This window comes from Canis aureus, chromosome 19, assembly GCF_053574225.1.
Source record: "Canis aureus isolate CA01 chromosome 19, VMU_Caureus_v.1.0, whole genome shotgun sequence".
NCBI lineage: Eukaryota > Metazoa > Chordata > Mammalia > Carnivora > Canidae > Canis > Canis aureus.
Genome location: NC_135629.1, coordinates 50,544,385 through 50,559,164, shown reverse-complemented (window position 1 = coordinate 50,559,164; position 14,780 = coordinate 50,544,385). Strand labels below are relative to the sequence as shown.

The 14,780-nt window shown below is 55.2% G+C and overlaps 3 protein-coding genes across 5 annotated transcripts; 2 read left to right on the top strand and 1 right to left on the bottom strand.

Annotated features, from left to right (window-relative positions):
- Positions 1-2,144: 2,144 nt before the first annotated feature.
- Positions 2,145-6,060, bottom strand: PRDX2 (peroxiredoxin 2). Of its 2 annotated transcripts, none has more exons than XM_077859771.1 (6): positions 5,922-6,060; positions 4,684-4,795; positions 4,441-4,594; positions 3,729-3,851; positions 3,425-3,555; positions 2,145-2,467 (listed from the first exon to the last, which is right to left on the bottom strand). In XM_077859771.1, the coding sequence occupies exons 1-6, from the start codon at positions 6,018-6,020 to the stop codon at positions 2,382-2,384; spliced, it is 705 nt and encodes a 234-aa protein (XP_077715897.1). In that variant the 5' UTR covers positions 6,021-6,060; the 3' UTR covers positions 2,145-2,381. The 2 variants fall into 2 exon arrangements, with proteins under 2 accessions (XP_077715897.1, XP_077715898.1); XM_077859772.1 differs by lacking the exon at positions 5,922-6,060 and adding an exon at positions 5,270-5,428.
- Positions 5,441-7,998, top strand: THSD8 (thrombospondin type 1 domain containing 8). Of its 2 annotated transcripts, none has more exons than XM_077859774.1 (3): positions 5,441-5,755; positions 6,880-7,085; positions 7,855-7,995. In XM_077859774.1, the coding sequence occupies exons 1-2, from the start codon at positions 5,605-5,607 to the stop codon at positions 7,077-7,079; spliced, it is 351 nt and encodes a 116-aa protein (XP_077715900.1). In that variant the 5' UTR covers positions 5,441-5,604; the 3' UTR covers positions 7,080-7,085; positions 7,855-7,995. The 2 variants fall into 2 exon arrangements, with proteins under 2 accessions (XP_077715900.1, XP_077715899.1); XM_077859773.1 differs by having other exon boundaries at positions 5,442-5,755; positions 7,858-7,998.
- Positions 7,999-8,146: 148 nt separating this feature from the next.
- On the top strand, positions 8,147-13,193 carry RNASEH2A (ribonuclease H2 subunit A). Its single transcript, XM_077859770.1, has 8 exons — positions 8,147-8,280; positions 8,470-8,541; positions 8,665-8,791; positions 8,894-8,981; positions 11,157-11,294; positions 11,400-11,487; positions 12,704-12,827; positions 12,963-13,193. Exons 1-8 carry the CDS (start codon positions 8,154-8,156, stop codon positions 13,096-13,098), a joined length of 900 nt encoding a protein of 299 aa, XP_077715896.1. The 5' UTR covers positions 8,147-8,153; the 3' UTR covers positions 13,099-13,193.
- The last annotated feature ends 1,587 nt before the right edge of the window (positions 13,194-14,780 follow it).

Genomic DNA, 14,780 nt, shown 5'->3' with positions numbered 1-14,780 from the left:
TTTGTTGTCTTTTTTTCCAAGCCGGGCGGGAGGAGGGAGGAGAATAGTGGGCTGCCCCCACCCCACTCCTGCTTGTGACTCGCGCCAGTGTCCGTGTCCTCCTCGCCAGCTCTACCTAAGCATCTTGCAGCCCTAGTGCGGGCGGCGGACCCTTCTCTGGCCCCCTCCTCCCCGGGGTTGGAAGGGCCAGGGCGGGTACGCGGTCCAGCCGCCCATCACCAGGGGGCAGGAGGCCTGGGGCGAGACGCGCAGTGCGCGGGCGCAGCCCCGCCCAGCTGCGCGCGCTGGGGCTTTCCCCGCTGACGCAGCGGAAGCGCTGCCCCTACATGGGCCGATTCTGTCCAGTGACGCGCCGGCGGTCTCCGGGCAGATTCCGGGAATCCCCTCCCCCGCTCTGCCGGGCAGGGCTGCGGCGCCGGGAAGGGGGCCGGGATTTTCCCAGGCAGGCGGCTGCCGGGGCCCGGAAAGCCCCAGGCCTGGGTCCAGAGCGTCCGCGGTGGGAGGGCCAAGCTCCTGGGTCCCGGAGCCAGCCCCGAGCCCGCCCCATCGGGTCGGCGTCCGGGCCCCGCCGCGCCCACGCGCGCTCCGTCTGACCTGACCCGGGCGGGGGGTTGCTGCAGCCTTCGCGCCGCCGCCGCCGCGGTACCCCCCCACCCCCGCCAGGAAGGGCGGCGCCCGCCTGCCAATTTCCCCTCCCGGGTGCCAGGTTGGGAGCAGGGCGCAGGGCGACTGCCAGGTCTGGTCCTGCCGGGGCGGCTGCTCGGGCTGCCGGGCGCCGCCGCCCTCTCGCGGGACGCCCTCCCCCGCAGCTGGGACGGGTGGGAGGGCGGCTGGTGCGCCCGGAGGGGGTCTAGCTGGCTTCGGATCTTGAAGCCCCCCAGAGCGGCGGAGAAAAACACAGGCTGAGAAGCCGCAGGGGTGGGGTGGGCAGAGCAGACGCTTCATTAATTCATTTACGAAATGCTCAACAACCTAGCCCTGGAGACTCTGCCCGGACCGTGGCAGACAGACAATAAACAAGCAGACAGGATTCGGAGATTGTGGTAAGTGCTAGCAAGAGAAAACAAAACAAAACCGGTCAAAGTGGTAGTGATGGGGCAGGGGAGGGCTTTGGAGAATGGATTGGAAACGTGGACCTTTAATGATGCGAGTTTTCAGCTTTAAAGCCAGGCTCTGAGAAAACAACGTTCTGGGCAAGAGGGAACAAACAGCACATGCTAAGTTCCTGTGGCCAGAACAAGACCAGCCTATTAAAGAACAGCAAAAAAGCAAAACAAAACAAAAACAAAAACAAAAAAAACAAAAACTGTGTTCCTGGATTTGAGTGAACCAAGAGTGCGGAGAGGAGGTCAGGGAAACCACGGAGGGCCTTGGGGAAGGAGTGTAGATAAAATTCCAAGGCCCAAATGAGTGATTTTGGAGGATTGTTAGGCTGGATAGCAATATTAATAATGGGTCTATGGATTAAATGAGGTTTGTCCTGTGGAAGGAAATGGGGGCTCAGTGGCAAAACCACTTGCCTGAAGATACACAGCATCAAACTGCACTCCTGGGAACACACTCTGGTTCAGAAGTGACCCTCACCCTTCCACCCCAGGTGGGCCATCCTTCCAACCTAGTGTGGGGCAGAGCTTGCAACAGGGACGGTGCATGTAGCTCCAGCTCCCATTCGTGGTTCTGGTCTTAGGGCTGGCACCCCGCCCTCTTCTTCCAGCCCCGGGGACCTGTCCTAATAACCATTAACTGGACCCCAAGCTTCACATACTGTATTGCTTCACAGTATGTATCACATACTGTATTACACAGTGATGTGAGTTGGTTGTCTTTATTCGCATCTTACTGTTGAAGAAACCCACGGAAAATCACAGCTCTTGAATGGCCTTTGAACCCAGGCTGGCTGATGGCAAAGTGTGGGTGCTGCACTGTGTGGCCAGGTTTCAGGCCTAGGGCATCTTGGGGCTTGCTCCCTGCAAGGGACCCACAGCCTACCTCACCCCCCTCCCCTTGGAAACCACCCTCAGGCCAAGGAGAAAGAGGAAGCAGTGAGTATGAGGTAATGCTCCCACCTTGTGGTGGAGATAAGTAACTACAGTCAATTTCCCAGGGAGAAGGGGCCAAGGTGCAAAAGAAACGAGGACTCAGACTCCTGTCTGTCCTAGTACTTTATTGGTCACCTTTTGGCCTGGGCCCAGCTAGATGGGCTCCAGGGAGGGGCTCACCATTCACCAGCTCCCAGCTGGGAGAATGAGAAGGCCTTGGACAAGCCCTCCAGGGTCATGGAGTTTAAAGGGGCAGGTCCGGCCTTTCCTGGGTCAGCATGGGGTATCCACGTAGGGGTGTAGGTGGGGGCCAACAGCCCAAGCTTTCCGCATGTCTGCAGTCTAGTTGTGTTTGGAGAAGTATTCCTTGCTGTCGTCCACGTTAGGCTTGATTGTGTCACTGCCTGGCTTCCAGCCAGCAGGGCATACTGTGGGGAGACACAGGGATGCACATGTGAGGCTAGAGCCACATCTTCAAGGTAGGGCAGTACAAGGGGATGAACAGAGGCAAAGCATGAGCCTGAGTAGCAGAAGCAAAAGCCCAGAGCCAAGTGGTACAGGCCCATGACCATACAGCATATTGAGAGAAGTCCTTCAAGCTATAGGATGTTCTGGCTGACATTTTTATTTCTTTTTGGACACCCTCCCCATTGTTTTATAAAGATTTATTTGAGAGAGAGAGAGAGAGAGCTCGAGCAGGGGGAGAAGGACAGAGAATCCTCTGAGCAGGCTCCCTGCTAAGTGTGGAGCCTGACAAGGGGCTGGATCCCAGGACCTGAGACCATGACCTGAGCCAAAACCAAGCGTCAGATGCTTAACTGATGGAGCCACCTTGGCACCCTTCTCTCTGACCCCTTTGGATCCTATTTCTCCTTCAGCCATAGATCCACTGGACTTCGAGGGCCTGTGACCAGGCTGTGTCCTCCCACGAGAGTACTCTGATCCAACTAATATTTTTTTAAAGATTTATTTATTTATTCATTCAGAGAGAGAGAGAGGCAGAGACACAGGCAGAGGGAGAAGCAGGCTCCATGCAGAAAGCCTGATGTGGGACTCGATCCTGGGTCTCCAGGATCACACCCCAGGCTACAGGCGGCGCCACACCGCTGCGCCACCGGGGCTGCCCTGATCCAAATAATATTATCCGAGCTTGCCTTGGTACATGCCTTCTCAAATACCTTCTGTAAATCTGTTAACTCCTGGCTCCCCACCCTCATATTAGGGTATCTCCCCCACCAGACTAGAAAGGTCCTGCAGACAAGGCCCCGAACTGAGTCTTCTTTGGGGCCCTCATATCCATCCCACACAAGTGATAGAGCAGTGAGTGTCTGCATGAGGGCTGAGTATGTACCCACAGGTGAACACAGGTGAATGTGTGTGCTCACCTTCCCCGTGCTCATCCGTGTACTGGAAGGCCTGAACCAGCCGCAGAACTTCATCCACGGAGCGCCCCACAGGCAAATCATTGACAGTGATCTGGCGAAGGACACCCTTGCCATCGATGATAAAGAGGCCCCTGAAGATATCAGGGTTCATGGTGAGGAACTGGGAGTTCCCGCTGCCAGGGCCAGGGGAGGGAATAACACCTCCCTACCAGCCGGCCACAGGGCTGGGGGGCAGGGAAGACACTACCCAAGCATTGTCCCCTGCCCCTGAGGACCGGGGGCTTCTCAAGGGCCCCCACAGTACCTGTAGGCAATGCCTTCATCTTCCTTCAGCACACCATAATCTTCAGATAAACTTCTGGTTACATCAGCCACCAGGGGGATGTTCAGGGGGCCCAACCCTCCTTCCTTCCTGGGAGTGTTGATCCTAGGGGTGTAAGAGACAGCGCTGGATCCTCACCCCGGGGGCTTAGGTATGATAAAGACTGGAGGAGAGGTACTGGAGCTGAGCGATAAGGGGCTTTAGAGCAAGGCTCTAGGATCCCCACCCACTCCACCCTCAAGAGGCTGCAGGGGCTGTTTCCCACAGCTGCGAACACTAAGCCAAGGCTCTAGCTCCAGTCAAGGGTGTTCACATGTGCTGGTGACCTCCCACAGCTCAGGGCAGAAAGCCTGCCTTACAGCCCCCCATCCTCCTCTCTAGTTCTGTGTGTTGGGGCCCAGCCCTTCACCAACTAGAACTGGAGTTTCCACCTTCTTGAAATAGCTATTGGAAGGGAAGCTGTGTAGCCCTAAGTGAGGTAAAGCATCTCCAACTCCCTGGGCCAAGCAACTAGTTTTCAAATGCTAATTAGGCCATCATCATTAAGGACTTGGGCGTTCGGAATGCTATTATTTTCAAGACGGCGGGGGGGGGCAGAAGGAAGGCACAGACGTTGAGCAACAGCCCCAAGAAGGATCCTTGAGGAGAATGTAGGCCCGGTGACATCCTCCCTCCCTGCGGGTCCCGCTCATACCAAGCCAGGTGGGTGAACTGAGAGTCCACGGAGACCCCCAGGACCTCACAGCCCAGCTTGCGGAAGTCCTCGGCATGCTCGCTGAAGGCGATGATCTCCGTGGGGCAGACGAAGGTGAAGTCCAGCGGGTAGAAAAAGAGGACCAAATATTTCCCTGGGGAAGGAAGCGGGGATAGACAAGGAATTAGGCCTCTAACGCCTGGGTCCTACCCCCACCTGGGCCCACTCTCGGCTGCCCCTCACCTTTGTAGTCGCAAAGCTTCACCTCCTTGAAGGCGCCATCCACCACGGCGGTGGCCTGGAAGGGCGGGGCGGGCTTTCCGATGTGCGCCTTGCCAGAGGTCATGACTGCAAGCTGAGACACCCCCCCGCCCCCCGCTTGGTCAGCGCGCCCGGGAAGACCCTCTGTCGTCCCTTCCCAAGGTCATGCTGCGTGCTGGGCCCGGTTACTGAGAGGCAGAGGCCGCAGCACTACCCCGCACCCTCCCGGGTACCGGGCTGCGCGGCCTGGACACTGCAAGAGACCCGCCCCCCTGACCAGCACTAGCGGCCGGGCCGCAGGCGCCGGGGCCCCCCATTAGCGTCTCGGCTTGAGCTCCCTGGCACCAGCCCACCGCTCCGGGAGGAGCCCCCGCGAGCCGGGGGTGGGGAGCTCGCCGATGCGGCCTGTGTTGCAAGGCCGAGGCCTCGGTTTCCCCTGCAAGGACAAAGGCGGCCACTCCGGCGGGCGGAAACAAAGGCTGCAGCGCTAAGGTCTGGACCCGGCCGGAGCCGCTCCGGGGCGGGGGCGGGGGCTTCCCAGAGCCCGGTGCCCTCTAGGTGTCCATACCTGCGTGGGCAAGGGCGGCGCGCACGGGCTGGCAGACGCGCGAACACACGTTCTCAGCGCCGAGCGCGCCCTGGGCCTGGGTGTCTTTTATGCGCGGCCCGAACCATGACGCAGAGGGCGAGGGGGGGTGGGCGGACGAGCGGAGCGGTCGGGTCCACTGCAACCGCGGGGGGGTGGGGAACCAGGCCGGCCGGGTCCACGCGCCCGAAAGCGGCGGGAGGAGTCGGGGAACGCGGGCCCCGACCACTACCACCGCTGGCGGGGGGTGACGCGGCCACCGCATCCCCCGCGAGGAGCTCCTCCTCGGAGCGCGCCCGGGTCGGTTGGAGTCCGGCATGGCCCGGAGCCCGGCGGACTTACTGCTGCCGCCTCTGATTCTCCTGCTTCTGGGGACCCCTGCTAGGGTCTCCCCCAACTACAATTACTTCGGCGAGAAGAGCGAAGGCGACCTCTGGGAGGAGCTGCGGCTGCAGCATCAGGAGAAAGGTAACCGCACGCTGCGGGGGTGATGGTGCGGAAAGGTGCCCTATTGCCCCACTTTGCCAGCTGGCTGCAAACAGACCCTCCTCCAGGGACTTCAGATCTCTCCCCGTCTGCACACTGGCTGGCCCCCTTGGGCTGGTTACTTTTCTCCGAGGCTCAGTTTTCTTACCTGTAAGTTGAAATAGAGACTGACTTTACACCGCTTACAGGGGCAGAGGGGGATATGGGTAGTCAATAAATCCAGAACCAGACACATCCATAAACTCATGGATGAGCGCTAGGAAGTATAGGGATAGAGGAAGAAAGGGGCGGGTAAATGTCTCAAGTCGGAAAAGGCCTGACGGAGCAGATCGGTAACCAATGCAGCAGGAATCCAGCAAAAGCGAAAAATACAAAGATTGAGGGAGAAGAGTGTGCCAGGGAATGGGAACAGCAAGTGCCAAAGCCAAGAGGCCAGGCGGAGGGAAAGAAAGAGGCCAGTGTTGTCTTGGGAAGGCATGAAGTGTTAGGACTTTGTGAGCTGCAGAGTTGGGATAAGACCAGTTTCCTAGGGGCATAGGGAGGAGTCCATAAAAGAACATTGTAAAAGAGCCTCTGATAAGCACTCAGAAGGTTGGAGCTGCTTGAAAAGTGGTCATTATAGTTGTTTTTGTATTACCTGCTAGCACATCACCAGAGACTTTCAGTACCTTCATTATATTATGCCAATTATGTCACTTAATTTACCACCTGGCATCCCTGCTGGTTAGGTGGCACTATGCCTACTGAACAGGCCCATTATCACCACCCCCCCAAGACAGGAGTCAGCTTCAGATGGTGGGCACCAAAGGTGTTGTATCACACTCCCAACTGGACAGGCTGGCACAGGTGGGAAGTGTCAGTTTGCAATTCCTCTGGGCAACACACCAGATGTATCAGCTCAAGGGGTGGCTTGCTTTCTATAGGTCTCAGTTTCCCCACCTGGGAATAATGGGAAAATTAAATTAGATCATCTATGGTGGAGTGCTTGGCACAGACGCAGAGCCCAGCAAACAGGAGATGTTGTTGTTAGTGTATTTATCTGCCTCTCTTCCTAGAGGAGGGCATGGCGGGGGTAGGTTCCCCCCTACCTGGCCCTCTATCCCTAGACTTGGAGGACTCGATCCTTGGCCCCTGGGGGAAGTGGCGCTGTTTCTGCGACCTGGGCAAGCAGGAGCGCAGCCGCGAGGTCCTGGGCACGGCGCCGGGTCCGGTGTTCATGGACCGCGAGAATCTGGTGCAGGTGCGGCCCTGCAGGCAACGGGATTGTTCATCCTGCAAACCAACGGATTGCGACTGGAGGCCCTGAACCCGGGTGAGAGACTAACGCAGAGGAGGCGGGGCCAGGGCAGGTGGTCTAGTCCGGGGTTGGGAGTCCTCAGGGCCTGCGATGAGGCGAGAGAAAAGGCGGGGGGTGGGGGGGGCAGGAGAGCCTTTAGGGATGAGGCTTAAAGATGGTGGGGAAAGGTGAGCTGAGTCAGGAGCCGTGAGCCCCACTGATACCTGGGGAGAAAGGAAGAAAGCTAGTCATGGGCCGGGAGGGGGGAATCAGAGATGGAGGAACTGTGACCCTGAGGAAGGGACATGAGCCTGAGGAGGGTCAAGGACCTATAGGGTGACGATGTGAGCCCCTTTGAGACTCGAGAACTGGGGGACATGAACCCTCAACTGGGGGTAATGGCCCTGCCTTGTGGGCTCAGACTCTCAGCAGAAGCCTATTGAGATCTGGGATCACAGTTGGGAGGGGGTGGGTGGAGGAGGCCTAGCCCCAGTTAGAGAGAGGTTAGGAAGCCGGGAAAGGGAGGGCGAGAGTCTGGGTGAGGTACCGAGAGAGAGGGAGCTGGACAGCAAATCTGAAGGCCTGAGCCCAGTGGAAGTAGGAATACCTGGTCCGGAGGGCTTAGCCTGTGTGGAATGGCAGGGACAGGGACCAGAGCCAGCATCCAGATCGGGGACCGGGACCCAGTGATGTGGGCACTGGCGGTAGTCTGGCAGTATAGTGATATTTGACCTTCTAGGCCCTGGCTGGGCCTCGGCCTCCGAGGCCTGCGTCAGTTTCCCACTTTTATTTCCCTATCTCCTAGCAGCCCCGACGGGCGGGGCGTCAGGGACTCCGGGGCGGAGCCTGGAAGGCGACCCCGCCCACCCCGTTCCCCCGAAGGAGCTCGGCGGTCGGCCTTGGGAACTACAATTCCCAGGAAGCCGCGCGGCAGGAGTTTCGGTGGCGGCTGCGGAAACGTCAACGGTGGCCGGAGCGTCGGGGGCGTGTCCCGGGCACCGATTGGTCGGGAGCCAGAGCCGCTTCGGGGCCCGCGGAAAACGCGCGCCTAGAACCGCTCCTGTAGACCTGGTTCTTGCGGTCGGTGGCGGCGGCAGAGACGGCATGGATTTCAGCGAGCTGGACAGAGACAACACGGGCCGCTGTCGCCTGAGCTCGCCTGTGCCCGCGGTGTGCCGCCAGGAGCCCTGCGTCCTGGGCGTCGATGAAGCGGGCCGGGGCCCGGTGCTGGGTGCGCCCCCAGGGCTGGGCTGGGGGAGGGGCGTGATTAGGGGAATGCACGTTGCACTGGAACGCAAGCCGGGATTGTACCCTACCCGGGGAGGGGGGTGATGGTGGTAATGGCACCGAAAAAAGCGGTGATGATGGAATAAGGATAGCGGTTTTCACGGGCTCACTGGTTGGACACTCGCTTCTCCAGGCCCCATGGTCTACGCCATCTGTTATTGCCCCCTGTCCCGCCTGGGAGATCTGGAAGCCCTGAAAGTGGCAGGTGAGCCCGAGGTGTGACCCTGGGGAGGTGGTTCCTGGGTGTGTGCAGGAGCGGGTGCAAACTGGAGGGGGAGAACAGCTGGGAGAACCAGTCGCACCCCTTCTCTCCCAACCCTCCTCCCAGACTCAAAGACCCTATCGGAGAGCGAGCGGGACAGGCTCTTTGTGAAAATGGAGAAGGACAGGGACTTTGTGGGCTGGGCATTGGACGTGCTGTCTCCAAACCTCATCTCTACGAGCATGCTTGGGCGGTGAGGGGCCTCTGGGAGGGGCCGGGTGGAGGGGCAGCCAGCGTGGCCTGGAAGGGATCGGTGTAGGGACCGGAACTGACTAGGTTTTGTCTCCCATTGCAGGGTCAAGTACAACCTGAACTCCCTATCCCATGATACAGCCACTGGGCTGGTGCAGTATGCCTTGGACCAGGGTGTGAAAGTTGCACAGGTGAGCTGTTGGATTGTCCACATTTGATCACTTCAGGATAAAATGGGAGTATATAAGTACAGTGGGTGATTCAGAGTCAGACATAACTGAGTTATCTCAGGAATATATATTGCTGTCTTTTGACTTTCTACTATTTTTCCTACCCAAAATGTGTGCCCCATATAGGATCAAGGAGGAGCCCCCAGCTCCACTCTCTTTTAATTTACCTCTGTATCTTTTTTTTTTTTTTTTTTTTTTAGGATTTCATTTATTTATTCATGAGAGACACAGAGAGAGAGAGGGAGAAACATAGGCAGAGGGAGAAGCAGGCTTCCTGTGAGAAGCCTGATGTAGGACTCGATCCCAGGACCCTTGGATCACAACCTGAGCCAAAGGCAGACACTCAACCACTGAGCCACCCAGGTGACCTGATTTATCTCTCTGTATCTTAAAGGCTCGGAATCCAGAACAAATCTATATCTGTTCCCTGTCTGCAGCCTCTGTCCTAGCCCAGGGTACTCTTCTCTCCTGGATTCCCCCCCATCCTCCTCCCACTTTGAGGCCTGTCCTTTATAGTCTGCTCCTGTGAAGCAGATAGTCACGTTTTGAAACATAGATCTCAACATTTAATTTTTTGATCCCAGTAACAAATCTGGAAAGTTCAGTGTCAAGTGGAAGAGAGTGAGATTGAATTACCAGAAGGAAATAAAAGTTGGCATTGTATCCAGTACTCTGCGGCAAAGAACAGGCCGTTTTGAGAGAATAACAAGGATAAATACGCTTGAGATAGGGAACATAACAAGGGAGACCTTGTTGAGGAGATGGCTGAAGTCCAGGACTGGAATATGGAGCCCACAATGCAGTATTAGGACAGACAGACAAGGGCCCTGCCCTCTAGGGTTTGGTGACCAAGTCAGGAGGCACAGATGGTAGCTGGTAAGCAGATAATAAAGGTGATTTCTGAGGGTAACAGCAATGGAGATCACTGACTTGATCTCTCTATTCCAGCTATGAGGCCTCCCTGTTACTGTCTAGCATACTTGACATGGTCCCACCTCAGGGCCTTTGCACTAGCTGTTCTTTCTGGCTAGAATCCTCTTCACATGGCATCTTCACATGGCTCCTTCTCTTACCTTTTTCAGGCCTTTATTCAAATGTTACCACCTTGAAGTGACCATCCCCGAATCTCTCCTACCACTATATAAAATGATACCCCCCCAGCATGCCTGGCTGGCTCAGTCGTTAGAGCATGGTACTCTTGATCTCAGGGTCAAGAGTTTAAGCACCACATTGGACATAGAGCATACTTAAAAAAATAAGTAGGGCAGCCTGCGTGGCTCAGCGGTTTAGTGCCACCTTTGGCCCAGGTTGTGATCCTGGAGTCCCGGGATCGAGTCCCACATCAGGCTCCCTGCCTGGAGCCTGCTTCTCCCTCTGCCTGTGTCTCTCATGAATAAATAAATAAAATCTTAAAAAAAAAAAGTAGATAAGAAATAAAATGATAATCCCTCCCAACTCTCCCCTGTCCTTTATTATTTATCCTGTTTCTTGTCTGTGGCACTTACCAGGGTATCCACTCCATGAAGACAGAGGTTTTTTTGTCTTGCATTTGCTTCTATAATTCCTGGCATCTGCTGTAGCTGTGGTATGCAGTAGGTGCTCAGTAAGTGTGGAATAGCTTCAGCTTGATCAGGGACAGCCTCTTTTGGAGGGGACTTTTCTTTTCCTTTTTTTTAAGTAATCTCTGCACCCAGTGTGGGGCTCAAATTCATGACGTGAAGATCAAGAGTTGCACACTCTGCCGACTGAGCCAGCCAGGTGCCCCTGGAGGGGACTTTTAAACTGAGATTGCCCGGGATGCCTGAGTGGCTTAGCAGTTGAGCGTCTGCCTTTGGCTCCAGGTGTGATCCCGGGATCCAGGATCGAGTCCTGAGTCCCACATTGGGCTCCCTATGGGGAGCCTGCTTCTCCCTCTGCCTATGTCTCTGTCTCTCTGTGTCTCTCATAAATAAATAAATAAGTCTTTAAAAAAATAATAAAATAAACTGAGATGCCTGGGAAAGGTTCAGTCTGGCCTTGAGCTGAGAAGAGTATTCCAGACACAGGAGCAGCAGGTGTAAATGCGGTAAGGCTGGATCACTGACAGTTATTTTCCCAGACATTTGTTGAATGAATACCTTTCTGTCACCACGGCAGGTATTTGTGGACACTGTGGGGCTGCCAGAGACCTACCAAGAGCGGTTGCAGCAGCGCTTTCCTGGCATTGAGGTGACGGTCAAGGCCAAGGCGGATGCCCTCTACCCTGTGGTCAGCGCTGCCAGTATCTGTGCCAAGGTTAGGCTCCTTCTGGCCATGGCCAGCTCCTCGCATCCCCCTGCACATGTGGCAGGCGTGCCTGCTTCAGGAGAGGGAGATCCTAAGTTTTTATCTTGCCCACAGGTGGCCCGTGACCAGGCTGTAAAGAGCTGGCACTTTGTGGAAAAGCTGCAGGACCTGGATGCCGATTATGGCTCCGGTTACCCCAATGGTGAGCAGACTGGAGCCTCCTTGAGACAGTGATATTGGCAATAACGCCAACAAGGGAGGCCTGAGTGCACTTCTACAGTTTTCTTCATTGTGCTCATCCTGCTCCGCGATGGAAGAGCCTGAGGCTCAGACGGGGGAGCCACTTGTTTATGGTCAGCATGTGGCAAAGCTGGATTCCAGTGGGCAGGCTCTCTCCTCCCTTCTCTCTCCATCTCTGCTGTGCCCCATTGAGGGCCTGACATCCTTGGTGGGCATCTGTCTATTAAGGGGAAAGGGGTGGTGGTGAGGGGTGTCCGCTCATGTCCAGTAGCCCCAGCTTAAATCTGTTGTTTTTCTTTTTCTTTTTCTTTTTCTTTTTTTTTTTTTTTTTTTTTTAAGATTTTATCATTTATTTGACAGACAGGAAGAGAGAGAGCACAAGCCGGGGGTGGGGGGTAGCAGAGGGAGAGGGAGAAGTAGGCTACCATGTGGGGCTCGATCCTAGGAACCTGAGATCATGACCTGAGTTGAAGGCAGTTGCTTAACCAACTGAGCCACCCAGGCGCCCCGAATCTATTGTTTTCTTCCCATTTATGAGGCTCACTCTCTTTGTCTGTGTGGTAGATGATCGTGTGCCCGCCCCCTGCCATGAGTCTATTTCAAAATTCAGTGGCTGGGTTCAAGGAGCCCTGTAGTCCTTCTGAGGCCCAAGGGAGGGATGGGCAGTTGGGTAGGGAGACACAGCAAGTCTGTGATTGGAACTTAGGTGAGGCCAAAGTAAGGAAACCAGGTCCAAGCCAAAGACAGTTTGGGTCGCATTCCGTGCTTATTGGGGGCCTGGTATGTGCCATGCAAGTCTGTGCCCTGGGGATATAGCCATGAGCAAGACAAAGAAGGACCTCCTTGTCCCTGCTGAGCTCCTAGTTTTGTGGAGATGGCGGGTATTACCACCATGATTCACAGATGCTCATTTAATGACTGTTGTCCTTGAGGGGGTGAAAGGATGTCTCAGGGACAGTCTCCCCAAACTACCTTGAGCACATCAGGTGGAGTTGGGAAGCTGCCTGCACAAGGGTTCTGAGGCAGGAATGGGTCCCAGACAGTGGGAGGTGCCTCAGGGGTACTCTGGAGGCCAAGATGAGGTAGTGGTGCCTCCGATGCCAGGCCAAGGAACTTGGACCGTGTGGCAGGGCTCAGGGGCCATCACCACTGCCCACCCCACCTTTCCTGTCCCTCAGATCCCAAGACAAAAGCGTGGTTGAGGAAGCACGTGGAGCCTGTGTTTGGCTTCCCCCAGTTTGTCCGTTTCAGCTGGCGCACGGCCCAGAGCATCCTGGAGAAGGAGGCAGAAGGTGTTATATGGTGGGTGTCCTGGGGGTGCCATGAAGAATGAGAGACGGAGGCCGGGGCTCAGTCCTCCCTGGGACTCCCCCCAGCCCCTGGCCTCCTCCCGACACTCCGAAGTGATCAGTATCCCCACCTCTCTCTCTCCCACAGGGAGGACTCGCTGACAGGGGATCAGGAGGGACCTGGGAGGATCATGTCCTATTTCAGCAAAGGCCCTCGAACCCACCCCCGCCTCCCCCACCGGTACTTCCAAGAGCGAGGCCTGGAGTCAGCCACCATTCTCTAGGAGCCAGCCTGTTCTCCCTTTATGTGCCTCCCTCACCCTGCACTGCTTCTCCCCCACCCCCCAATTTGTGATTAAAATTGTTTAAGGAAAGCTAAGCATTTGGTTGTACTTTGGGGTGGAAGCTCGTTGGGAGTGTGCTCTGTAGCTCTACCCAGCTACAGACTTTTGGAACCTAAACAAGATGGGCCCTCCCTGGCTGATTTATTTTATTTTTAAATTTTTATTTATTTATTTTTTAAAGATTTTATGTATTCATGAGAGACAGGCAGAGACCTAGATAGATGGAGCAGGCACCCCCATGGGGAACCTGCTACAGGACTCTATCCCAGGACCCCAGGATCATAACCTGAGCCAAAGGCAGATGCTCAACCACTGAGCCACTCAGGTGTCCTTTTTTATTTTTATTTTCATTTTATTTAATTTATTCTTTAAAGATTTGTTGGGCAGCCCCAGTAGCCCAGTGGTTTGGTGCTGCCTTTGGGGGGGTGTGATCCTGGAGACCTGGGATCGGGTCCCGCATCAGGCTCCCTGCGTGGAGCCTGCTTCTCCCTCTGCCTGTGTCTCTGCCTCTCTCTCTCTCTCTCTCTCTCTCTCTCTCTGTCTCTCTCTGTGCCTCACGAATAAATAGATAATCTTTTAACAAATAAAGATTTGTTTGTTTTAGAGAGAGAGAGAGAGCACACATGCAGGTTCAAAATAAGGGCAGAGAGAATCTGAAGGAGACTTCTGCTCTGAGCATGGAGCCCAACCGGGGCTCGAGGTCACAACTCTGAGATCCCAACCTGAGCCAAAAACCAAGAATCAGACGTTTAGCCAACTGTGACACCCAGGTGCCCCTATTTTATTTTATTTTTTTCAATGCATAATATACTTGTAGGATGCAGAATTAGGAGGGAGCACCCTGCCTCCAGATTGCTGGTGGGCTTACCAAGGTGTCTCAGTCTGTTCAGGCTGCCCTAACAAAATACCACAGACAGGGTGGTTTATAAACAACAGACATTTATTACCATTCTGGAGGCCAGAAGTCCAAGATCACGGTGGTCAGATTCTGGTGAGGACCGTTTTCCAGGTTGTGGACTGCCAACTTCTCACTGTGTCCTCCCACGGCATAAGGGGCAAGGAACCTGTGTGAGGTCGCTTTTATAAGAGCACTAATCCCCTTCTTGACCTAATCACCCCTTAACACCATTATCTGTGGGAATTAGGATATCAACATGAATTTTGGGGGAACACAGACATTCAGGCCACAGCAGGTACCTTTTAGATCCTTCTGGGAATTGCCTGGCATGTTACAAATATACATGTGGATGCTTTCCTGAGGTTTGTTTTTGTTTTACAAATGGAAACAAAAAAAAACAAATGGAAACAGACTACCCTAGACAGTGCACATTCTTACTCTTCACCACATCTTGGAGGTAATTCCCAATGAATGCCTAAAGACCTTCCTCATTCCCATTCTAGCTTCAGAGTCCTCAGTGCAAATGTCCTGTGGTTTATTTAATGCTGCTTTTTTTTTTTTTTTTAAGATTTTTATTTATTCATGAGAGACACACAGAGAGAGGCAGAGACATAGGCAGAGGAAGAAGCAGGCTTTCTGCGGGGAGCCCAATGCAGGACTCGATCCTAGGACTCTGGGATCACGACCTGAGCCGAAGGCAGATGCTCAACCACTGAGCCACCCA

What these genes read in the sequence shown, in the direction of transcription:
- THSD8 (XM_077859773.1), top strand. Translation starts at nt 5,605, where the DNA reads ATGGCCCGGAGCCCGGCGGACTTACTGCTGCCGCCTCTGATTCTCCTG. An exon ending in GCTGCAGCATCAGGAGAAAG is followed by an intron (nt 5,756 to 6,879) that starts GTAACCGCACGC and finishes CTCTATCCCTAG; the next exon opens with ACTTGGAGGACTCGATCCTT.
- PRDX2 (XM_077859771.1), bottom strand. Translation starts at nt 6,020, where the DNA reads ATGAGTTTATGGATGTGTCTGGTTCTGGATTTATTGACTACCCATATC. An exon ending in CAGTTCACCCACCTGGCTTG is followed by an intron (nt 3,852 to 4,440) that starts GTATGAGCGGGA and finishes TTACACCCCTAG; the next exon opens with GATCAACACTCCCAGGAAGG. An exon ending in CACGGATGAGCACGGGGAAG is followed by an intron (nt 2,468 to 3,424) that starts GTGAGCACACAC and finishes GTCTCCCCACAG; the next exon opens with TATGCCCTGCTGGCTGGAAG.
- RNASEH2A (XM_077859770.1), top strand. Translation starts at nt 8,154, where the DNA reads ATGGATTTCAGCGAGCTGGACAGAGACAACACGGGCCGCTGTCGCCTG. An exon ending in TCTACGAGCATGCTTGGGCG is followed by an intron (nt 8,792 to 8,893) that starts GTGAGGGGCCTC and finishes CTCCCATTGCAG; the next exon opens with GGTCAAGTACAACCTGAACT. An exon ending in GAGGCAGAAGGTGTTATATG is followed by an intron (nt 12,828 to 12,962) that starts GTGGGTGTCCTG and finishes TCTCTCCCACAG; the next exon opens with GGAGGACTCGCTGACAGGGG.